Below are 22,371 nucleotides of genomic sequence, written 5' to 3' on the forward strand. Positions count from 1 at the left end.
TATTATACATACATATATAACTCATTTCATTTTGATGAACCAACATTGCTAAAGACTTTTGTTATTACTTATTATAACTAAGGAGTCCGCATCTGATTAGAGAGGCATTATTCGTTTGTCTTGTTTGTGGCTTGATATTTCATTAAAAAATATATTAGCAAAATATATTTCCATAACCAACTGAAATATTTGAATAAAAATAATTATTATAAATTATATAAATATATATTTGTACATATTTGTACATATGCCTTTTCGATGCAAACACAACGTTGACCCACTGTTTATAAATCCAACGTTATCCCAATGTATATCGATCAACATTGATCTAATGTATGTAATCCAACGTTAATCTATACACATTGGATTAACGTAAATATTGGATCAACGTTAATCCATATACATTGGATCAATGTTGGGTTACACACATTTGATCAACGTTGATCCCTATACATTGGATCAACGTAGAGTTTAGTTCGAAAAAACAACCAACTTTTGCGATTTATTTATTTATTTGCAATTTATTTATAGTTGACATTTTTACATACAAGTTAAGTAGCTCTATATTAGACTCATTAAAGTCAACTCAAACAATTATAAAAAGTTCAAGAAAAGTACTTACTAAGTCAATAGTAAAAATCAAAAATAACAAGTTATTTAAAGCTCGCAAAAACTAAACAGGCGACTTTATAAATCCAATGTCTTTGACATAGGTCATGCATAGTTTGCAGAGACAGTATTTCGGAATCCAATTTTTGATTTTTAATTTAAATTCTTTCAGAGTTAATGCTGATTTGCTACTCATTGGTACCGAATTCCATATTGACGATCCCAAATGCGAAATGACTCTAGACCGTATTTCATAGTTTGTATATGCAAATTTATCTCCTCTAAGAAAAGTATTGCGAGAACGAAAAATCTCTTCCATCAATTTAGGGGCAAGCCCCAATTTAACTTTGAAAATTTCCGTAACCAATACATGTAAATTCTTATGGTGTATAGTTTTCGAACCATTTTTTATAAGTAGTTCTTCAAAAGGAGATTGATAGTCTTGATATACAATTCTAAGGGCTCTTTCGTGTATTCTGTTAATACGATTGTTAAGTTTTCTGCTATGAAACAACCAAACTAATGAACAATAAAAAAAATGAGATGTAATAAAAACGTTAGTTCAAGTTTTCTTTGATTTAAAGACATAAAAGAAGCGAGTCTGGAGAGCGCGTTAACTTTTTGACTTGCTGATTTACATAAATTGTTAACATGGTTATCAAAGGAAAGTTTATTATTAAACAATATACCAAGTAATATTTCATTATCAGATGAGACTATTTCCCTACCACAGATGTTGACTTTAAAAGAGCTTGTTTTACTAATAATAATATGATATTTATCTGGATTAGCTTTCTTACCATTATTTTCAAACGATGATGAAAATTGATATGCAGCGTTTTGCATGTCACTCACAACAGAATTTAAGTCATATTTTGCGCTGAAAGGAGTGTTATCATCAACTTATCCTGCAATATCAACATTGGGTAAAAATAGAAATGGATCACCCATGAAGATATTAAATAGTAATGGACCTAATTGAACCTTGTGGAACGCCAAGCAAAATATTAGAGTAAGAGCTATATCAATCATTTATTTTTACTCTCTGTTTTCTATTACTAAGATACGATTGAATGAGCTTTAATGCGTTTCTGCTGAGACCATATGCATTCAATTAAGCAATAAGCAAAGCATGCGGAATGCAATCAAAAGCTTTTGAATGGTCTGTAAGCCAAGTCCCAAAATGTCCTTTTTTTATATAGACATTTTCTCCAATTCTCAGTCATAGTTATTAAACATTGTTGAGCGCTATTATTTTTACGAAAACCGTATTAGAAAATTTGTTTTCAAAAAAGGTGTTTAAAAAATTTGTTTTCAAAAAGCTGTTAAGATCCTCATATATACACTTTTCATACACCTTTGATATGTTTAGTAGTATATTGATAGCATAGTAGTTATTTTTATCAGTTTTTAAACCGTTTTTATGTATTGGTAAAACATCTGCATTTTTTAATTGATCAGGGAAGCAACTATTTAAAACGGCGTTTTTTCTAGTCATAGTAAACAGAGTCGGTAAAAATATCAATTATAATTTTAGTTAGTATGTCAGATTTTTGTTTTGCCTTTGAAGTTTTTAATTCGCATATATATTTTCTTAAAATCTCGTCAATTTTTTTTTGGTTTAAATATAAAAGATGGCGAACTTTTATATAATTTTTGTATCTTAAGTATACTTGGGTGTGATGAGTATCGAATTATGGAGTCCTCCACCGGGTCATATGTACTTAAAATAGCAACTTCAGGAATAGACTTTGTACACAATTTTAATACTTTAGAGTAGCTATTAAATATATGTGCCACCAACGTTTCATCCGATATGATGGTGTCACTTTCAACTAATATAATTTTTTAATTTGATAAAAAAAACTTCCTTAAGGCAGGGTTTTACTGTTTTTCAAAATAATTTATTATCAGTGATAATAAATTATTTTATGAAAGATTTTCGTAAATTAACTTTTTGGTTTTTCTTAGGCTCACGCAAAAGTTTCTTTCACGATTATATGCAATTTTAGATGCATATGATTTTTCCACTTTATAACAATTTAAGTCAAGACTTGGTCATAATGGCTTTATTTAATTCTTCGGTAATAACAGATGCATGATTTTTTCTTACATATCTTTTTTTTTGAGACGCGTGTTCATTCAATACCATTAATACGTTGCTTATAAAAGTATTTAAATCATTGCTTAGGAGGTTTTTTCCCTTTATTTCTTTAATTAGGTGACATCAAAATGTTTAATTATCAAATTTTTTATAGTTTCGATAACTGACTATCTTTCTGAGTTGTTTTGGAAAATTATATTTCATTACCGTTAATATTAATTATGGAAATCAGATAATCCTATATCTATTGGGGTGGAGTGGCAGAAAATTGAAGAGTTATTGTTTAGAATAAGGTCAATTGTTTTTGGATTGGTTAGGTTTTTAAAACAAGTTGGTTCCTTTAGAAGTGATTTTAATTAGTAAATACAACAAAATTCTTCCATACATTTGTTTCTTATTTCGGCGTTGATGTCTCCCATTATAATAAAATGTTCATATTTTCTTTCCAATATCATCTAGAAATTTATTTACTAAAGAGTTTTTAGGGTTAAAGCAATATGCGACTAATCATTTTTTTTCCAAACATTTATTTCAACAAGTAAACATTCATGACTTATAGTAATCTTCATCACTTAATTTAACCAACAATTGTGATCGAATATCTATTCTTATTTACAGCATTGAACCTCCACCATTTTTTGTTCGATCAAACTGTAGGTTGGCAGTAACCATCAATTTGAAACTGGGTTGATGGGAAAGAATCGTCTAGTTTTGTTTCAGTTATTAATATAATATCAACTTTGTCTCGAACTAATTTCTTTCAATGTTCAATGTTCAAATGAAAATGTTCAAACTTAAAAATGGATTTTGTGTTGATATTTTCAATGATTAGTTTAGTTGCATTGTGTTTTCTAATTTCATTCAGTTCGGTAAATTGGGACGAGTTTAAGTTTTGTGTTTTAAGTTTTTGTTGCTTCGATTGCTTCATTCCATTTGACATACATATTTTTTTTTTTTCGAAGCTGCGATGTTTTTACATACGTTGGACAAATGTAATTTTGCTAACTATGTTTAATCACGTAAATATTGAGGTTTTCATTGATATAAATACGATAAAACTTACATCGAGTCAACGTTGTATTTGTATCGGAGAACACAGCCGACATTCGGGATGTATTTACATACGTTGGCCTAACGTAAGTGTGCTAGCTGGGCATGATTGCGAAGAGCATACACTGAATGCAACAGCAAGTTAAAGAGATTTAGATGTGATTATTTCATTCGACCTTAAATGGCATGATTATGTGACTTTAACAATGGCAAAAGCGCAAAGAACTTTTGGGTCTAATTAAACGTACATTTACATACTTTGATGTGGAAACGGTGAAATCACGTTATACGACATTTGTGAGACAGCTTATCGAGTTCGCTATACCTTCATGGACGCTTTAATTGCAACGGGATATTGATGAGTTAGAAAAAGTGCAGAGAAGAGCAACAAAGTTTGTCCCACAAATTAAAAAGATTTAAAAGGTGAAAATGACTTAAAAAAATAATGGGTTTAACAACATTAGAGAAAAGAAGAGCAAGAGGAGATCTTATACAACAATACAGGTTTAACCAAAATATAGACCAATACAGGTTTAACCAAAATATAGAAATAAAAATAGGTTGGTACAAAAACCCACAATCGGCATTATCCTTGATTCATTCAGACCCGTTAATATACTTAGTAAGTTATAATAAAAAGTTCATAGCCTATGTTATAAAAAATGAATTTTGCTATCAGTGAACCTAAAACCATATTGTATAACTTTTTACACTAGTCATTAATCTTTTTTTAAAACTAGATTTGATAGTTCTGGTAAAAAATTATTTGTTGAGTACGGAAAGAGTAAACTATGGGGCTTCTATCAATTAATTTTTAAATGAAATAAATCTAATTAGACTTTTGAATTAAAGAGATTCATATTTTCCTCGCAGATGAACTCTTGACACATCCCAAGTAGCCATTATTGTTGGGCCGACAGCATGTTGTGTTAGTTGGCCGAACTGAATTGGATTTGCAGTTGTGACAACAGCATTTTTCCTCATTTTGCCAAACTGCATTAGATTCGCAGTTGGGCCAACAGCATTTCATTTTAGTTGAGCGAACTGTATTAGATATGCAGTTGAGCCAACAGCATTTTACTTTAATTTGCCGAACTGCGTTAGATTTGCTATTGGGTAAACTGCATATTTCGTTAGTTGGCGCAACTGCATTCCATTTGCAATTGCATTATTTGGCAAAACTGCATTGGGTTTGCAGTTGTACCAACCACATTTTGCTATAGTTGGCACAATTGTGTTGAAAATTTAAGTTAGGCCAACTTTATTTTGTGTTAGTTGGCCCAACTGCATTGGATTTGCAGTTGGTCTAACAGCATTTTGCGTCAGTTAGCGCAACTATATTGGATTTCCTTTTCGCTTATTCAAGTAATTCTGGTCCAGAATGCATATATGCATTAATCATCTTAAATTACTTTTTCATCTTAAACATATATAGTGTCTATGATATAAGATGAATAATGTCAAACAAATACAAAGTTTTAAAGCTACTAACGTAATGATTTTAATTATTATTTTATTACATATCAACAATTTTTTTGACATCACGACACTTTTTCCAATATGATTTTTCTTTAGTTATCAAAAAAGACATTTTAAAAACTATTAAATGTCTTTTGATGCCTGAATATAGAGAAATTCTATATTTAAAATGATGCATAATGTAATTTTATTATCTAAAAGCACTGATCATTTAAAATTTATTATCAAAATTTCAACAACCTTCAAAGAGTAAACACTATAAATGGTTAAGATAATATAAAGCACGGCTAAAATTACGCGTATCGAAACCTATGATTTAAACGAAAAAAATTGATTTTTAACTGAAACAAAATTGATATTCAAATGTAACAACTTAAGTTATATTAATTTTGAATACGTTTATCATTTGCTAAAGAACAAAAATATTATGTTTAAAAAACGTTTAAATGTAGTTTTTAATTAAATATAAATGTAGTTATGAAGTTTTTAAAGTAATTGAGTTAGGGTTAAATTACTTTCTATACGTCAGAAAATAAAATAAAAATCATAGTAGTTTTCATTATTACGTTTGTTTTAACTTTTAACGGCTAATCATAAAAATTATATTTAGTTATAATTAATAACACTCTTTTTAATAATTATAAATTATTAAAGAGAGTGTAAAAATTACAAAAAAAAAACCTATTCACTAAAAAAAAATGTTTCCTTTTTTTCAGCATTTTTTAATAACGATTTGATTATTACGTTCTTAACTATTTACGTTCTTAACTATTTACGTTCTTAACTATTTTCTTAACTAAAGCTGTTTGGCGGTTTTTCACATTAGGTTTCCTGGTGCCTGGGTTGCTATGCAACATTGTTTTTTCGCATGTCAAAATAAAAAAAGTCACGTGGTTAAAGTTTTAAATGACATCTTTGAATAGTTTATTAGAAATTTCCTAGTTTATTGTGTACACGGTGCAGTTACGGCGATTTATAAGCTACTCGAATTCTTTTATTTGGAATTAGCATGATTTTGACAGCGTATTATGTTCGAACAAGTGTTTAAGATGCTTTAATTTTTATTGCATCATAGTTTAATAACCTGCTCTGTTTCGATTTCAAACTCAAACCTGCAGTTTCCTGCTCCTCCTCATCCTCAGTTGCAGTCCGGTTAGGTTTTTTAATTATTGAAATTTATTTATTAACTATTATATCATATTTCGTTTTGAAGAATGTTTGATATTACTAATATATTTATAATGCATTATATGTTTATAAATATTTACTATATTTGAAAATTCTATAATTTGTGCATAGAAATTTAAAACTGGCTTCAATCTATTAAATTTACTACCAGCTGTCCTTCGTCATCATATATAGCTGATTTATCTAATACTTTTAGTAAAGAAGGTTAATTTACAGTTTTTTTACAATTTTCTACTGTTATATTATATAAATAAGACTAAAGTATTGTAAATACAATTTTACCTTTGTAAAAATTTAAATGTGTTTGAAAACTGTGTGTGTTTGTGTAAATGTGTGATTGTAAAAATTTACTAAATCAAATTATGTTATATATACAAATACTTTGTGTAAATAGATAACCCACCTGCACTACTATAATCTATACTAACACCAATGCTTGCAAGAGCATTGCAAGTGGACCAATTATCACATGATTTGGTTAATCATCGTATTGGAGGAGCGTTTAATTTATTTATGCATTAAAAAAATGATGAATTTTTGGCAAACAAGCTATAATTTTGCTTCTGCAACAATTATTATCACAACAGCAGCTTGGCATTATAGAAATAAGTTTCGACAATTTTGCAAGGAAAGCTTGTAAGATTTCCTTGCATTTAATAGTATTTGTCGTAATTGTTTGGTTCACCAAATATTTTGGTTCAAGTTACTTTAAATTTAATACATAGTAAATTATATCTTTTAAAAGAATTATTTATTTTTAATTTTGACACGTTATTTGGGTCAGTATGGTGCAACAACTGTTTCTGAATCGACAAGAAATATAATGAAGCGATTGATGAAAAATAGCATTGCAGTTGCTTGTAATTGGAAAGGAAAAGGGGGGAAATATGCTTTTAGCAATAGCAAGATTTGCAAAATTATAAATAGTGCGCTTTTTTTGTGTTAAACCAGGAATCGGCAACCTTCGACTCGCAAGCCGCATGCAGTTTTTTTAATCTAAACTGTGTGGCTCTTCAACCTGTCCGAGTTTTATATTTAAAGGATTTGAATACCATTGAGTAATAATTCGCGCATTCATCATCCTTTCTCTTTAGTTAAATTTTTTTAAATTATTTTAAGAAAAATGGCCCTCAACTTGAAACAGGTTGCCAACCTCTGTGTTAAACAATTATTATTTATTCTTACTGTAGATTTACTCTTACCGTTATTGATACTTTTAATATAAATATAAAGTTTTTTTTTTTTTTTTTAGATTACAAGATTAGAAGTTGTTTAAAAATTTAAATTAAGTGAATGTGAAATATAAGTAAATCAGTTTATTGTCACCTGACCAATATTTGATTTTATTTAGATGCTGTTCGACGTAATCCGTCAACATACCGTGGTACGGATGACGATGTACTAAGTGCAGTTAAAGCATTGCTTCGCTTTGCAAGAGATCGTGATGGAGGGAGAAGAAGAAGAGAAGCAGCGTTTTAAAATGTTTAAACATTATAGTTTCAATAATAAATAACTTTTTACTAGAAAACCAAAAAATTTATTAAAACTTTATTAACTTAAAGCGTAGCGCCAACCTGTAAAACCTATTAAGATACCAACGTTGGTTTGATGAGTATCAAACCATCCCAGTCTACACACTAAATTACGCCAACGTTGAAAAAAGATAAAATGCACTATTGTATCGTTTGCTTGATGAGGAGACATTTTAACGCCTACAACCTTTTACCAACGTTGCACGAATTTAAGATCAACTAAGTAAAACATCATTAAAATGTGTCGCTAACTGTACCCAACTAGCCCACTTTATCAAAAAAACGTTTTAGCTTCAAAGCACTCGGTTTGGCTAACGTTGCGCCTACAACATAGCAGTAAGAAAGGGGCAACGTATTGCCAAACACGTTGATTAAAACAATGCCAACATTATCTCAATAGATAACGATCATATACCAACACAACACCAACCTAAACATATTGTTAGGGTACCCCTACAAACATACACTAACGGTGCGCCAATGTAAGGTCAACGTAGTAGCCAACTGTAGCAATTTGTTTGGGCCAACGTTGCGCTAACAATTCAAAACCAAGAGTAGGCCAACGTTTTGCCAAAAACGCTGAGAATATACAATGGCAACGTAGGAACAATGGGCAGGCGATCATATGCCGACACGACGCCAACCTACGGCCAATCAAAGCACTTTGGTGGGCCAACAATCACAAATACGTTGGGCTAACGTTAGGCCAACTAATTTGTGCTGCTCGGGATGTTACCTATCAGGTCGTACTTATATGGATTGAAAAAAAGTCAATTGTTAATTTGTTTACCAGCTCATTAATCACACATTCTGCAGCCACTAAATGTTGGTGTTAATTGTCAAATCAAAAGAGCTTGGAACAAATTACTTCAATAGTTTTAAACAGAAAAAAAAGTTTAGCAGATTTTTAAAAGATGTTTTAGTCAAATACAATTAAAAATGTTCAACTCATATCAATAAAATCATATATACCAGTAACTTCTTGGGTACTTCGAAGTTCTATCTTATTCTTGTTCTATCTTTGCTCCTGGTATTGTTTCTTATTTATGCTAATGATCTTGCTGATAATCTTATATCTGAAGTGGCTCTACTTCATGATTAGCATAGATCCTGATAATGCCAACTTAGCTGATCCAATAACGCCACTTATAATTACGCAAATGTAGAATTTTGCCGCACCAAACTCTGGATTACAGCCCGAATGGTTAACTGGTTAAGGATTTATAGCAGTTTTAGTTTATATTTTGTTAATTTTTTTGCTACTTACTTACTTCAAAACGTTTTCAATAACTGTGATATTCTGCCACTATTTTAGAATAGTAAGCAAGAACTGGGATAAGTGTTACAGTGTTATACACGAATTCGCACTTATTCAGCCTCCCGTTTTAAACTTGCGTTAAAAATGGGACTGATGACGCTACTCTATCCGTTTTCCGACAATCATCAATTGGTGCAAATGCTGCACAAACACGAGTAATTTGTAAACATTAAAAAATGAGTTCCAAGCGAAAGAGTCAATCAGGTGCTGGTGAAGCTTCTCAATTTTTTCATGGGCAAGATGTTGAAACACAAAATGCAACAATACAAGCCACTTCAGAGAGGGTAAGTTATTCATATTCATTTTACTTTTTCCCCTGCTTTTTTTCCTAATTTATGCATATTTTACTTTTGATATTTTACAACCATAAACTATTTCTGATCAGAAACATTACTAAAAGTTATAAATAAAAAATGAAAATTTGTTATGTTTTTAATTGAAAAAGTTTTTTAAGTTAAATTTTCAGCTATAAAATATCTCAATTAAAATTAGGTTACTATTTAAATGTTTTTAACTAATTTTCTGAGATTTTAACATCATTTTATATTATTATTTACTGTCTTTTTAGTTACTTTTTTACATTTATGACTTTTAAAATTACAACTTAAAACATGATAATATACTTTTAATCAGGGCATACTAAAATAACTATATTTTTAGTACGCCCTGCCTAGTACTACCTATAGTAATTATCTTAATACGCCCTGCGTTTAATATATTCTTATTTTGTATGCCCTGCCTTTACTAAAGGGCGCACAAAAGGCCTTTATTAAAGGGCGTTTAGTACTACCTTTAGTAGTTATTTTAGTATGCCCTGCTTTAACATATTCTTTTTTTGTATAGAGAATTAGCAGAAAAATATTTATTTTACAGCCTAAATTTAATATATTGTATTAATAAACAGCAAGTATAAAAGTTAGCACCAACAGGGGTGACAATGAACTGTTTTTAAATATTATTGCATCATATAAGAAAACTGTTATCCTAATGCTACTTTTTTTCTTTTTAATAGAACAAGCATATTTGTATTTTTAAAACAGGATGAGAATAAACAGCAAATTTGGGGTGACTTTGAACACAACATATAGGTATATGTGTAAAAGTTTCAAACTTTTTTTTATATTTGATCGCTATATATCATTGGAAAAAGGCTAAAAATAGTATTATAATAGTGAAAACTTCTTAACAAAATTACTATTCTACATAAAGTTATGGACATTTAAGTATAAAAATTTGGTTATGATTAAATATGATAAATTGCTATGTTCTGCATATGAAGTCAATGTTTTCAATGTTGAGCTCATAATAATCTTCTTTTTCATGGCGTTTCACCCCTGTAGGTATGTTTTTTTTTGAAATAGTTATTTTTATATAACTTTCTACTCTCTACATTAAAAGAATACTCCTCCACAACTGCTTTAATCTTCTAAATACGCAACATCTAGTTGTTGGCAGAGAGTTGAGAGGTGAGAGTTTGCATTTGCAGAAAAATTAAAATCAAGATTATCACTAATCAGCAATGTTGTTTTGATTTTTAAAATAACAACAGGCAAGTATATCTCCATGAGCCATCTAGTAAATGTTTTACCATCAAACCACCCATTAAAGGTGATATTGTAAACAGTTATAGGTTGTCCACTTATAATTTTACCCTGGTAAAGATTCTTTGCTTTATAGACAACCATAAGCAGCAAAAATTCTCAAACAGGTTTGCCTGAAAAACAAAATAATAGTTGACTTTTTCAAATGTTCTTGTTTTTTTACAACATAGTGCCCATGACCACAATAAACAATAACATATTTGGACCCTGGATATCTGTTATATTGGTCTCATCATAATTGTTGATGTTTTCTGGAGATATATCTTTCATTTCTTAATATTGTTAAAATAACTGTTAAGGGTTTCTTCTTTGACTACTAGGCTTTTTGTTGAACTAACAAAGCAAAAGTTTTTGCTTTTTTTTTATTTATATTATATTTAGGGAAACTGAATCAAAATAGCACAATATTTAGCTCTATTGTGTGTGTTGCTTCATCTTTTAATACACTTGGTTCTGATGTTCATATTTGCCCCATTGTTCATAGAAATCCCTGTTGACTGCGCAAGTTGCATATGGCACAGGTTTCATAAAATAAATTATATGCTAAAAAAAGGTTGCCTGGACTTTTTTTCTATTACTTATAAAAATCATGCTCTGATGAAAGTACAAATATTTTGTTGCAAAACTTTTAATTACATTTAAGGAAATAACATAGATTATAATTCTACCTACCATTTTGTAAACAAGTCGCAAATTTAAAAAAACTACAAAGTATAGATTTTAAATATAGGCCAACCTAACTTTAATAAAATTACACAATTTTGAAAACAATGCCATAAAATGACATCTAACTTTAATTTTATAAAATTAAATTTCATACCCAGATTACTACAAAGACTTGAAGCTAAATTAGACCATGAACACAGTTTTGTTATTATGTAATTTGATGAGGCAAAAGATGTTTTTGTAAAGACTCTTTAACATATATTTGATCAGAAAGTGTGAACTTAGAAAAAAAGCTGCTGATTATTTGCCACACCTGCTTTTTTAGGCTTTATTTATTTTGTTTTGTATTTTATTTCTTATCCCCTTTTCCTCTATAGTTGGCAATTTACTGATGTCATGTTACTTGATATAAGTTTCATCATCTTTCATCACTTTCAGAACGGTTAAACCTTTTTTGTGGTTTGAAAGAAAGAAGTCCATGATTATTTTAAACTTTTACAACAAAACTTTTATAAGAAAATTCGTATCTTTTTGCAATCTTTAATCTATTAACCAGTTTTCTAAGTAGTTAAAAAGCTCTCCTTTTAATAAAATAAAATGAAAATGTTAATTATTAACATTTTTTTTTTCAGCCTTTCAACTTTATTTTTTTCTTCATCATTTCTTCATTCTTTAACAACTTATTTTCAAATTCTTAAAAATTAAGTATGTTGATATATTCCAACCTTTTTTATTTTTATTAATAATAAAAATAAATAAAATGACCCAGGTGTTATTTCCTTTATTATTATAGTTCATATTATAAACATTATTATAGTTCATATTATAAGCAATATTATAGTTTGAAATGTTGTAGTGAGTAGGAGGACAATATAAGGAACTTCACATTCTAAATTTAGCTTATCCTAATTAGCTGCCAATCAATAACAAGAAAAAAAATTTCTGAATAAATAAACAACTGGCACAGAAATCATATTACTGTTGTGCAAGACCAAAAACTAGCACCAGAACCAGCAGCCCCTGAAATTGATTTTTGAAGATTAACAATACAATTGTAGGTTATTTTGCTTTTTTAACCATTAAAGCTTGAAACAAGTACATTTTTATTTCATCACAAGACCTAGTTGTTTTTAATAACTAGTCACTAGTTACATCTAAGAATGAACTTTATCAATATATACGGAATTACTGAAATATTAACAGAGTGATTTGAAGTATTTTTTTCTAAAAGTGATTTGAAGTATTTTTTTCTAAAAAATAGAAATATAGCATTATTAGAAATATTGAAATATGGTGCTGCTAATGTATGTTGAAATAATGTTATCAGCAGCATTACAAATGTCATGTAAATATCTCAATTAAAAGAATTCAATTGAGATTGTTACAATCTTAATTGAAAGATATGACTTCTTCATAAGCTGAATTAGCACTTGCACTGCCACTATTTTTAGCATGCTGTTATTGCTGTTGCATCTTGTTCTCCAGGAATTCCAGATCATTTCATTTTTATTCATTGCCTTTCCAAACTTTTTAAAAAAGTCAATTTTAAATTTTTGATAGATAGTTGCTGCTGCTATTAATTCTGAATTTATGATGTACTGGTTGAATCTACCATCTATCCATACTTACCAATATTAGCTTGCAACAATGGATTGAGCTGTTGCGACCAAAAAACTGCATTTACTTTTTTTAAAGTTATTGTAGTTGGAAGCAGTTATTCCATGTAGACCTTTCTTTCACACTGCACAATATCTAACACTTGAGAGAAGTTTTATATATGATATTTGATCAAAGTATATTAGAAATGCAAAATCACATTACTATTTTTTAGGACTATATTTACAATCAAGAACAGTTTCCCATCTAAAAGGCATAAAGTCAACTAAATTACCTCAAAAATCAACTGAATTTAATTGCAATATTTTTCTGATTAAATTAGCATAATTTTTAAGCTTGATGCTTAATATTTGACAGTCAACGTATGCCTATTAATGGCATCTAATCTCAACTTAGCTACTAACAAGCTACTTAATTTTTTTAATTTATCTTGATTGATCAAAATACAAACTATACTATTTTTGAAGATTTCTTGAACCAATTAGCCTTTGTGTTTGAGATTGTTTAACTTATGGTATATATATCCACAAGGTATTTCATCTATTACATGAGGTAACACAATGCTCTTACATATGTCTTTGTATATTTTTTGATCAATAGTTCCAGTATAAATATATAATGGAGCATCAACATATGATCATACATCAACAAATATGATTATATAAACAAAATAATGTGGAGCATTTAAATCAATTGCTGTCAAAGTGGAATTTTTGTTGCTTAGTATCACAAGCTTTTCATCCTGACGATGTTTTGAGGGGTCTTCCTCATAGCTTTCAAATCTTTGTGGATTATATAAGTAAAGTCATATCTCTTTATAATTTGTCTATCATCAGACTTACTGGCTCCATAAAACTGTGCTGTATTATAAAACAAATTTTCATTTGAACAGATTTATTCTACTTTTTTACTGAAGATATTCATTTCTCATTTCCCTTGACATCACTCAGTTACACATTTCTTATACCCCTTGACATCAATCACTTATAAATAGGGCTGTAAATCCTGGCTCGTGTTCATGAACGGCTCGGTGATCGGCTCGACAAGAGCTCGTTCATGTTCGGCTCGAATGGTAAACGAGCCGAGCTTGAACAAAAAGTTAGGCTCGTTTATTAAACGAGCCAAGCTTGAACATAATAGGCTCGTTCATATAGGCTCGATTAAAGCTCAAATATATATATATATATATATATATATATATATATATATATATATATATATATATATGTATATATATATATATATATATTTATTTATTTATTTATATTATAATAATATATATGTAAAAAATAAAATTGTGATATTATATATATTAGTATATAATAAAAATATAGTGTTAGTGTAACCATATGAGATATGACCCGTATAACTCTTATTACACTAAATAATTGATTAATATAAACAATTTAATTACGTGAGGCTGCTATTGACTATTGTCATTTGCCAACAGGCCCAATATGTTTTAGACCATTTTTAATGGGTTTAAGAGTGTACAAATTATGCAAAACAGAAAAGTAAATATATAAAACTTTTTTTTCAAACTCTTTTCACAATGATTTTTGAGCCTTTAACGAACAATTTTTTTTACTAATTGAGCTTTAAACTAACAGGTTACAATAACTATTTCGAGTTTTAAACCCGTCGAGCTTGAGCAACATGTAAAATGAGCCGAGCCCAAACAATACTAATCCTTAACGAGCCAAGCTTGAACAAAGAATCTCATGTTCGAAACGAGCTCGAGCCAAGCCTGAACACTCTTAATATGTAAACGAGCCAAGCCGAGCCCTGGCAAGCTTCAGCTCGATTTACAGGCCTAATTTACAGGCCCGATTTACAGGCCCTGGCAAGTTTATAAATGAGGTTTTTTAACTATTTCCAAAAAAAAATTCCTAACAATTGTTAACTGTAGTTATTAAAAATACTAATATAAACTACCCTATTAAATAATTGTTTTTTTTTTAAATTACTAACATCCAACACAATGCAAAATTAAAATGAGAAATAAAAAACAAATTACATTGAAATAAGTTACTGTTTCCTTATCCTAATGTGATTTGAGTTAGATGAGTGATGTGTGGTGCTAATGAGCTGTGATTAAAGCCTTGTTTTGTTGTAGACAATGATTTCTAGTTCAAATATCTTATCTTTTGTTTTGTAATGCCATATGTATTATTTTTGTTTTGTAATGCCATATGTATTTTTAAAAACATGTAATATTTTTGTTTTGTAATGCCATATGTATTTTCAAATACAGGTTATCGACTTGCTCAACCAAGCACAGCTAGCAAATGTTGAAGAAAAGCTCAATTATTTAAAGCAGGTGATTAATTTTAACTGTGAAATTTAGTTTGATTGAATTGATGTTTCAATTACTCTGACAAAAATAAAAGTTGTTTGAACAACAGTAAATTGCACAAACTTCTGTATCTGAGTTTCTATAGAATTTCTGTTGCTACTTATACTCAATAATTTATACTTTAGGTGCAAGAGTTGATTGTTAACAAGGATCCAACGTTGCTTGATAACTTTCTTGATGTAAGTTTTTTCAGTAATCTCTTAAATTCATATACTTAGGATGTCTCTGTGGAGGAGAACAAGTTGTAAAAATATAAAATATAAATGAACCACAAATATAAACAAAAAAATTTATATGCTTCTTAAAACACACCATAAAAAATACAAATAAAATACAATTGCGTGTTGTCTACTCATGAACAGAGTTTTTTTTTTTCAGGAAGTTTTGATATTTCAACAAGATCGCCATCATGATATTCGAAAATTTGTCGTTCTTTTTATTGAAGAAACATGGTAACTTTGTTACAAAATTTTCTTACATTTTTATTTTCATTTTAGATATTTGTTTTCTAACTTTTTATTATTGATTGTATTATTTTTCACAGAATTAGAAATTTTATATTATATTAGTTTTATTTAGTATTAATAATTTTAAAGCAATTACTTTATGTCTCCAATACTTTTTCTTTAAGTAAAAAAGATCCAGAGTTATTGTCTAAAACAGTAGGCTGTTTAACCTATATGCTAGATGATGAGAATATTAGTGTTAGAAAACGTGTCATGCTGGCTTGCAACTCTCTTTACAAAATTGCTCTTCAAGTAGGTGTTTTTTTTTAAATTATAAATAAATAAATCTCCCTTTTTTAAGTGTGCACTATATATATATATATATATATATATATATATATATATATATTATATATATATATATATATATATATATATATATATGTTATAAGATTTTGTTGTGTAGCAGAAAAGCATAACGTGAGTAAATGTAACTTTACTCAATAAACATATTAACCTTGTTAAAAGTTGAATTACATCAGTGGGTTATTTTTAAGTACCACATTGTAATTAAATTTGAAACATTGAAAAATCATTTTAAGTCTTTTTCTTAATATAATATTTATAAAATATCTTTAAATTAAACAATATTTTTATAAAAAAAATTATCAATGAAATTTAAATATGTTGTTTAATATATATATATATATATATATATATATATATATATATATATATATATATATATATATATATATATACACACACTTATATGTTGTCTGAAAGTTTTCTTCCATATTTTGTTGACAAAAAGTAAAAGTTAAAATGCAAGACCGGATTTTTTTTTTTTTTATTAATTGATAGACTGCCTACCCTAACCAAACCCTCAGTCGATGTAGCAGCACTCCCTTGCGAGTCAGGCTATTTGTCAGTCGATGTAGCAGCACTCCCTAGCAAGTCAGGCTATTTGTCAGTTGATATAGCAGCACTCCCTTGCAAGTCAGGCTATTTGTCAGTCGATGTAGCAGCACTCCTTAGCGAGTCAGGCTATAAGATAGTCGATGTAGCAGCACTCCGTGCATGATTTACAGTAAAAAAAATAAAAATAAAAACAATTTATTAAAAAAAACAAAAATAAAAACATTTAAAAAAAAAAAAATAAAATAAAAATATTGTTTATATTGTTAAAAACATTCAGAATGTTTTAAAAAACATTCTGGTCAATTAAATTTGTATGTTTGCGGCTTTTTTAAAAAACGATTAATTTGTAATTAAATTAATGGTTTTTACTTTCTGATAACACGCAAATGTTGGACGAAAGTCAAAAGTAATTAAAAGTGACGTATGTGTTGGCGTAAGAATCACTTTTTTCGTTCCGCTCTTCCCAATACAACAAACTATAGATCTATATATATATATATATATATATATATATATATATATATATATATATAGATATATATATATATATATATATATATATTTATATATATATATATATATATATGTATGTATATATATATATATATATATATATATATATATATATATATATATATATATATATATATATATATATATTCATCAGAAATCATGAATCTTTGTTGATGAAACACAGTGTAAAATGAAAAAAATTTTTGTTAAGTGATTTTCTAATAATATATAATTGCTCTGTTCTTTTAAGAACATTGAGCACTATATATATATATATATATATATATATATATATATATATATATATATATATATATATATATATATATATATATATATATATATATATATATATATATATATATATATATATATATATAAACGACGTTCATTCTATGATCAATCTAAAAAATTGATAAAAAAATGATTAAGAAAAATGATAAAGAAAAAACTTTTGTTAAAAAGCAATTTTTTTTTATCAGTTTCTTCAAAAAGCAAATTTAAATTAAAAAAGTTGAAAAAATTTATTACTATTTGTTTTCTGTTAAAACTATCTGTTATCTGTTAAAACTATATTTTTTTTTATCTAAAAAAAAGTTATTTCATAAATCTAGTAAAATGTTTTTTACAGCAATTAATTACTGCTTAATGGTTTTAATTTATAATATTTTTATATATAAATATATATTTACAATTTATATTAATATATATATATATATATATATATATATATATATATATATATATATATATATATATATATATATAAAAGTTTATAATTTATATAAATATATGTATAAATATATAAAGCTATTTAAAAGTCTCATTGAAAAAAGGTTTCTATAAAAGTTAAAAATGTATAAAGATTAAAAATTACATACGAAATGGCAATTTCACCCTGGTTAAAATCCTGCAGTGATGAATTTAAACAACATATTTGTCTTATAGGGTATATTTTTTTTTATAAAAACATTGCAGACCCATTATGACCAAACGTGAGTAAACAGTTACATCATTACAAATGTCTTTTCTGAGAAATTGTTTTAAAAATTTAATAATTTTACCAAAAAGTTATCATTTTTTATGCACATTTATGGGAAATTATGGGCATTCGACAGACCTGAAATATCATTTTTTATGCACAATTTATTACTGTAGGGGAATTCCGTTGACCTGAATATCTTTTAAAAACAAAAATTGTTTTAGGTGTAGAATATTGTATGTGTAAAACTAAATGCAGTTGAAAAAAAAATATTAAAAAAACTATAAAACAGGTTCAAACTTATTTAAGTTTAAAAACCGCAAAATCAGGGATTAATCTGCAAATACATAAACTTTAGTTGAATAAAGCGTCTTGAAATACATATCATTTATAATAATACTCTAATGTGTAATGTAAATCCATCTATAATTCTATTCTCTATTAAATATCATGGTCTGAGACCGGCTCTGTAATGTTACTTCTCAAATCAGCACTTGATAAAATAGTTTGAAGTATCAATATTTATAAAAAGATTTTCAGCACCTTTTCCAATTTGATTAGAGAGCATTTTAAGTTTTTTCAAAAAAAACTTAAAATACTCTCAAATCAAAGGGAAAAGATGGCTTGAAAAATTTACCACAAGAAATGAACGCTTACAAATCAAATATAGAAACCCTTGCAAATCAATAATAATGCCAATAATTGTGTAACTAGGATATATAATTAATTAAAAATAACGAGTTAGTTTTCATGTTTTTTCATAGTACTTTGTATAAAATAAAAACATACTAAATCTTTGTTTTAAATTTTTCTTTTAAAATTTTAAAAGAAAGATTAAAATTTGAAACAAAAGCGAGGCACGTTTTTAATGTCTTCATAAATTCATTTAAAACATCACTGAAAAATATATGTAAACAATTTTTTAAAACAGGCAATAATTTTTATCAACTAAAAAAATTAATTCATACTTTCTGTGGAATTAATTACTAATACGCAATAAATTTTACTTACTTTTAATAAATTTACTCAGTAACTTATATGATTTAAAATGTTATAAAGTACAATAAATAAAATTAAAAAAATATACTTAAGCAAAAGTAAAAGTACACATAAAAAAAACTACTCAACTACAATAACGCGAGTAATTTGTTACTTTCCACCTCTGCCAAAGAGTAACTAAATTAAACAATTTATTAAAATGTTACTTAATCACTACACAAATTATGTTTACACATTGGCATTAATGTTTTTTTTCCATTCTGAGGCCTTTCATTGCTGTATGCATACTTTTTTTTTGTTTGTTTGTATATTTTCGTTCATGTTAGTGTTTATAAAACAATTTATTGTTTATTATTATTGTTAGTACTGTTTAGGTGCATTGTCTGTCTTATTTATATTTTAAATATTCCTCTATTAATCTTTATTTTTGTCTTGACAACTGTCAAAATATGCTTTGTTTAAAAAATAATTCTCCTTTATTCTAATGTACTTCATTTCTTCCCTAATATTTTCTTTCTAATATTTATGCATATTTTTAGAAAATGTAGTGTGCACTCTTACCTATAGTTAATTCAAATAATTTTCTTCAATCAGTACTTAAATCAAAAAAAATACTTTCATTTACAAACGTTTGAATTTCTGACCTAGTTGATGACACTCGTTTAATTGTTAACTTAAATTGTTAAATTGAAAAATTATTTTTCTAAATTAACAAAAAGCTATTGTCTACACCAGTATTTGAGCTTGTATTGTCTAGAACCAATGAAGAACCAATGGCCCATCCTTGATGATCAAGAAGAACGGACAGCTTTTCCAGTTAAACTCTTTTAGAGCTTCTTGAGTTCTATTTATAGTCTTAGAACTTCTTCAGTTGCTTTAGAAACTCCGTTTCCACTTGTAATAATTTTATATCTTTGTTCTAATATCTAATATTTATATTTTTATCTTTGTTCTAATATCTGTATGTAAATTTAACATCTGAATGTGAAATCTGAATGTAAAATTTTTATTGTAAAACTAAACTTCTAAATAAAAACATTCTTTTTGTATTTATATTTAATTGTTGCTATGCCACAGTCTTAATTGTTGCTATGCCACAATCTATGAGTAACAAGTAGCTAAATAAGCAGATGTACAAGGTATTTCTTCTACATGTACTTTGTACATCTAAAAATTAACTTAGCAAAAGCACCAATATGTTATAAATTAGTAACAATTAGCTAAATGAGCTGCTGGATTATGTTCATTTTTACCATTATTACAATTATTACTAAGAAGGATCATTATACTAACCAAAAGTTTAGTATATTTAAATATATTTGAATTAGATAGTTTACTTATCAGTTGTGCTAATCTTATATTGCAGGTAAACCCAAGTTATGTGCCCATAGAAAAGTAAACCCAACTTAATAGTAGGCGAGTAAATCCAACTAAGGTACCAGTAAAAAAATTAGGCAAGTTATTCAAATAGATAATTAGGCAAATTATTCAAATAGATAATTGTGTGATCTCTCGCAAAATGTTTCTCTTTGTTTTTGGGTTGACATTAAAATATCTTATTTTTGTATTTTTTTATAAAACAAGGGATGTGCTAGAAAATTTCTGTTAATTGTGCATTTTGTTTTGTTTAGTAATGATATTTCATGTAAAACCTTTTTTTTTAGTTAGTTTGTAAACTTCGATCAATTAAAGAAGATGTGCGTGAGATGTGGGAGGTTGTTAAATATTGTTAACAGAAATTTTTTATTTTTTAGGGTTTTTAATTTTTTTTATTTTTCTCTAATAAATTTATTTATTTGAACATAATTTTCTTAAAAATTATTCTTTAAAAATAAATCTTTTTATTTTTAATATTATATTTATTGTTAACAATCTTTTTAGTGTATGTGCGAATTGAAAAGGCATATTTGTGGAATGATTGAATCAGACAATGATGGGTATGTATAAGATGTTATTTTTATTCTTGTGTAACATTTTTACAGTTATATAGTTACATTGGTGGCCAGTAAAACTCTTGACTTAAGTCAACTAGATTTCATTTAATAGATAAGTTGTTACTGTTTAGAAGATAGAAGTATTAGAAATTTAATAGATAAGTTGTTACTGTTTTAAAGTCCTAAATGTTTTAATTTTTATAGTGAAATAAAAATAGTCTTGATTTTGTTCAAAATTTTACGATAAAACCTTAGACTTATTAAAAACATTATTGATGAAAAAAGTCAGGAAAATGAAACATGAAAATAAATAAATATATATATATATATATATATATATATATATATATATATATATATATATATATATATATATATATATATATATATATATATATATATATATATGTATATATATATACACACTTACATATATATTACACTTAATTCAAACAACAAAGTTTTGACCTATAAATAACAAATTTCAAAAAGAACTAAAATTAGATGTTAAAAAAAATCCTAATATTTTGGTTTTTGCTGATGAAACAAATAATATTTACCAACTCACAACAGAAAACTATGAAAAAAATTTAGTGTGGCAGTGTTACAAATTTATGAGAAAGATACTTTATGAGAAAGACACTTATGAGAAAGCCCTTAAAAGTTTGGAAAATGCAATTAATTTAGAAGCCCAAAGTATCGCTAAAAAAATAAATCTTGAAACAGAACTAATTCAACTGCCCCTGCCCAAGCTTTTGTAATACTTAAAGATAATAAACCAAATTTTCAAAACTAACATTGACTCCCTAAAAAAGTGAAATAGGTAAGCAAAACTAAATTGGACAAAATTAATGATATTCTTAATAATAAACTAAATTTGCAACAGTGGAAAAATGTTATAAATTATAAGCTGATGTTATATATTGGTTCTCCATAATCGAAGATAAAAATGAATGTACACTTATTCAACTTGATATTAATGTTTTTTACCCCTCAATAACTGCAGATATTTTAGATAAAACAATTGATTTTGCAAAAATCCACACAGTTATTCAA

At 27.2% G+C, this 22,371-nt stretch overlaps 1 protein-coding gene and 1 long non-coding RNA gene across 2 annotated transcripts in view; both read left to right on the top strand.

The window, feature by feature from the left end:
- The first annotated feature begins 6,210 nt into the window (after window positions 1–6,210).
- On the top strand, window positions 6,211–7,916 carry LOC136085027 (uncharacterized). Its single transcript, XR_010641013.1, has 4 exons — window positions 6,211–6,394; window positions 6,542–6,634; window positions 6,825–7,066; window positions 7,782–7,916. It is a non-coding gene; the product is annotated as an uncharacterized LOC136085027 (long non-coding RNA).
- Window positions 7,917–9,349: 1,433 nt separating this feature from the next.
- The window catches only part of LOC100201752 (symplekin), a 42,151-nt gene continuing 29,129 nt past the window's right edge, over window positions 9,350–22,371 (top strand). Inside the window, exons 1-7 of the mRNA XM_065804880.1 lie at window positions 9,350–9,564; window positions 15,419–15,484; window positions 15,646–15,699; window positions 15,899–15,972; window positions 16,152–16,278; window positions 21,046–21,096; window positions 21,263–21,318. Of these exons, the coding sequence (XP_065660952.1) occupies window positions 9,457–9,564; window positions 15,419–15,484; window positions 15,646–15,699; window positions 15,899–15,972; window positions 16,152–16,278; window positions 21,046–21,096; window positions 21,263–21,318 (536 nt within the window). The 5' untranslated portion in view covers window positions 9,350–9,456. The remainder of the gene's footprint in view (window positions 9,565–15,418; window positions 15,485–15,645; window positions 15,700–15,898; window positions 15,973–16,151; window positions 16,279–21,045; window positions 21,097–21,262; window positions 21,319–22,371) is intronic.

The sequence above is a fragment of the Hydra vulgaris genome, chromosome 09 (genome assembly GCF_038396675.1).
Source record: "Hydra vulgaris chromosome 09, alternate assembly HydraT2T_AEP".
NCBI classification, from domain to species: domain Eukaryota; kingdom Metazoa; phylum Cnidaria; class Hydrozoa; order Anthoathecata; family Hydridae; genus Hydra; species Hydra vulgaris.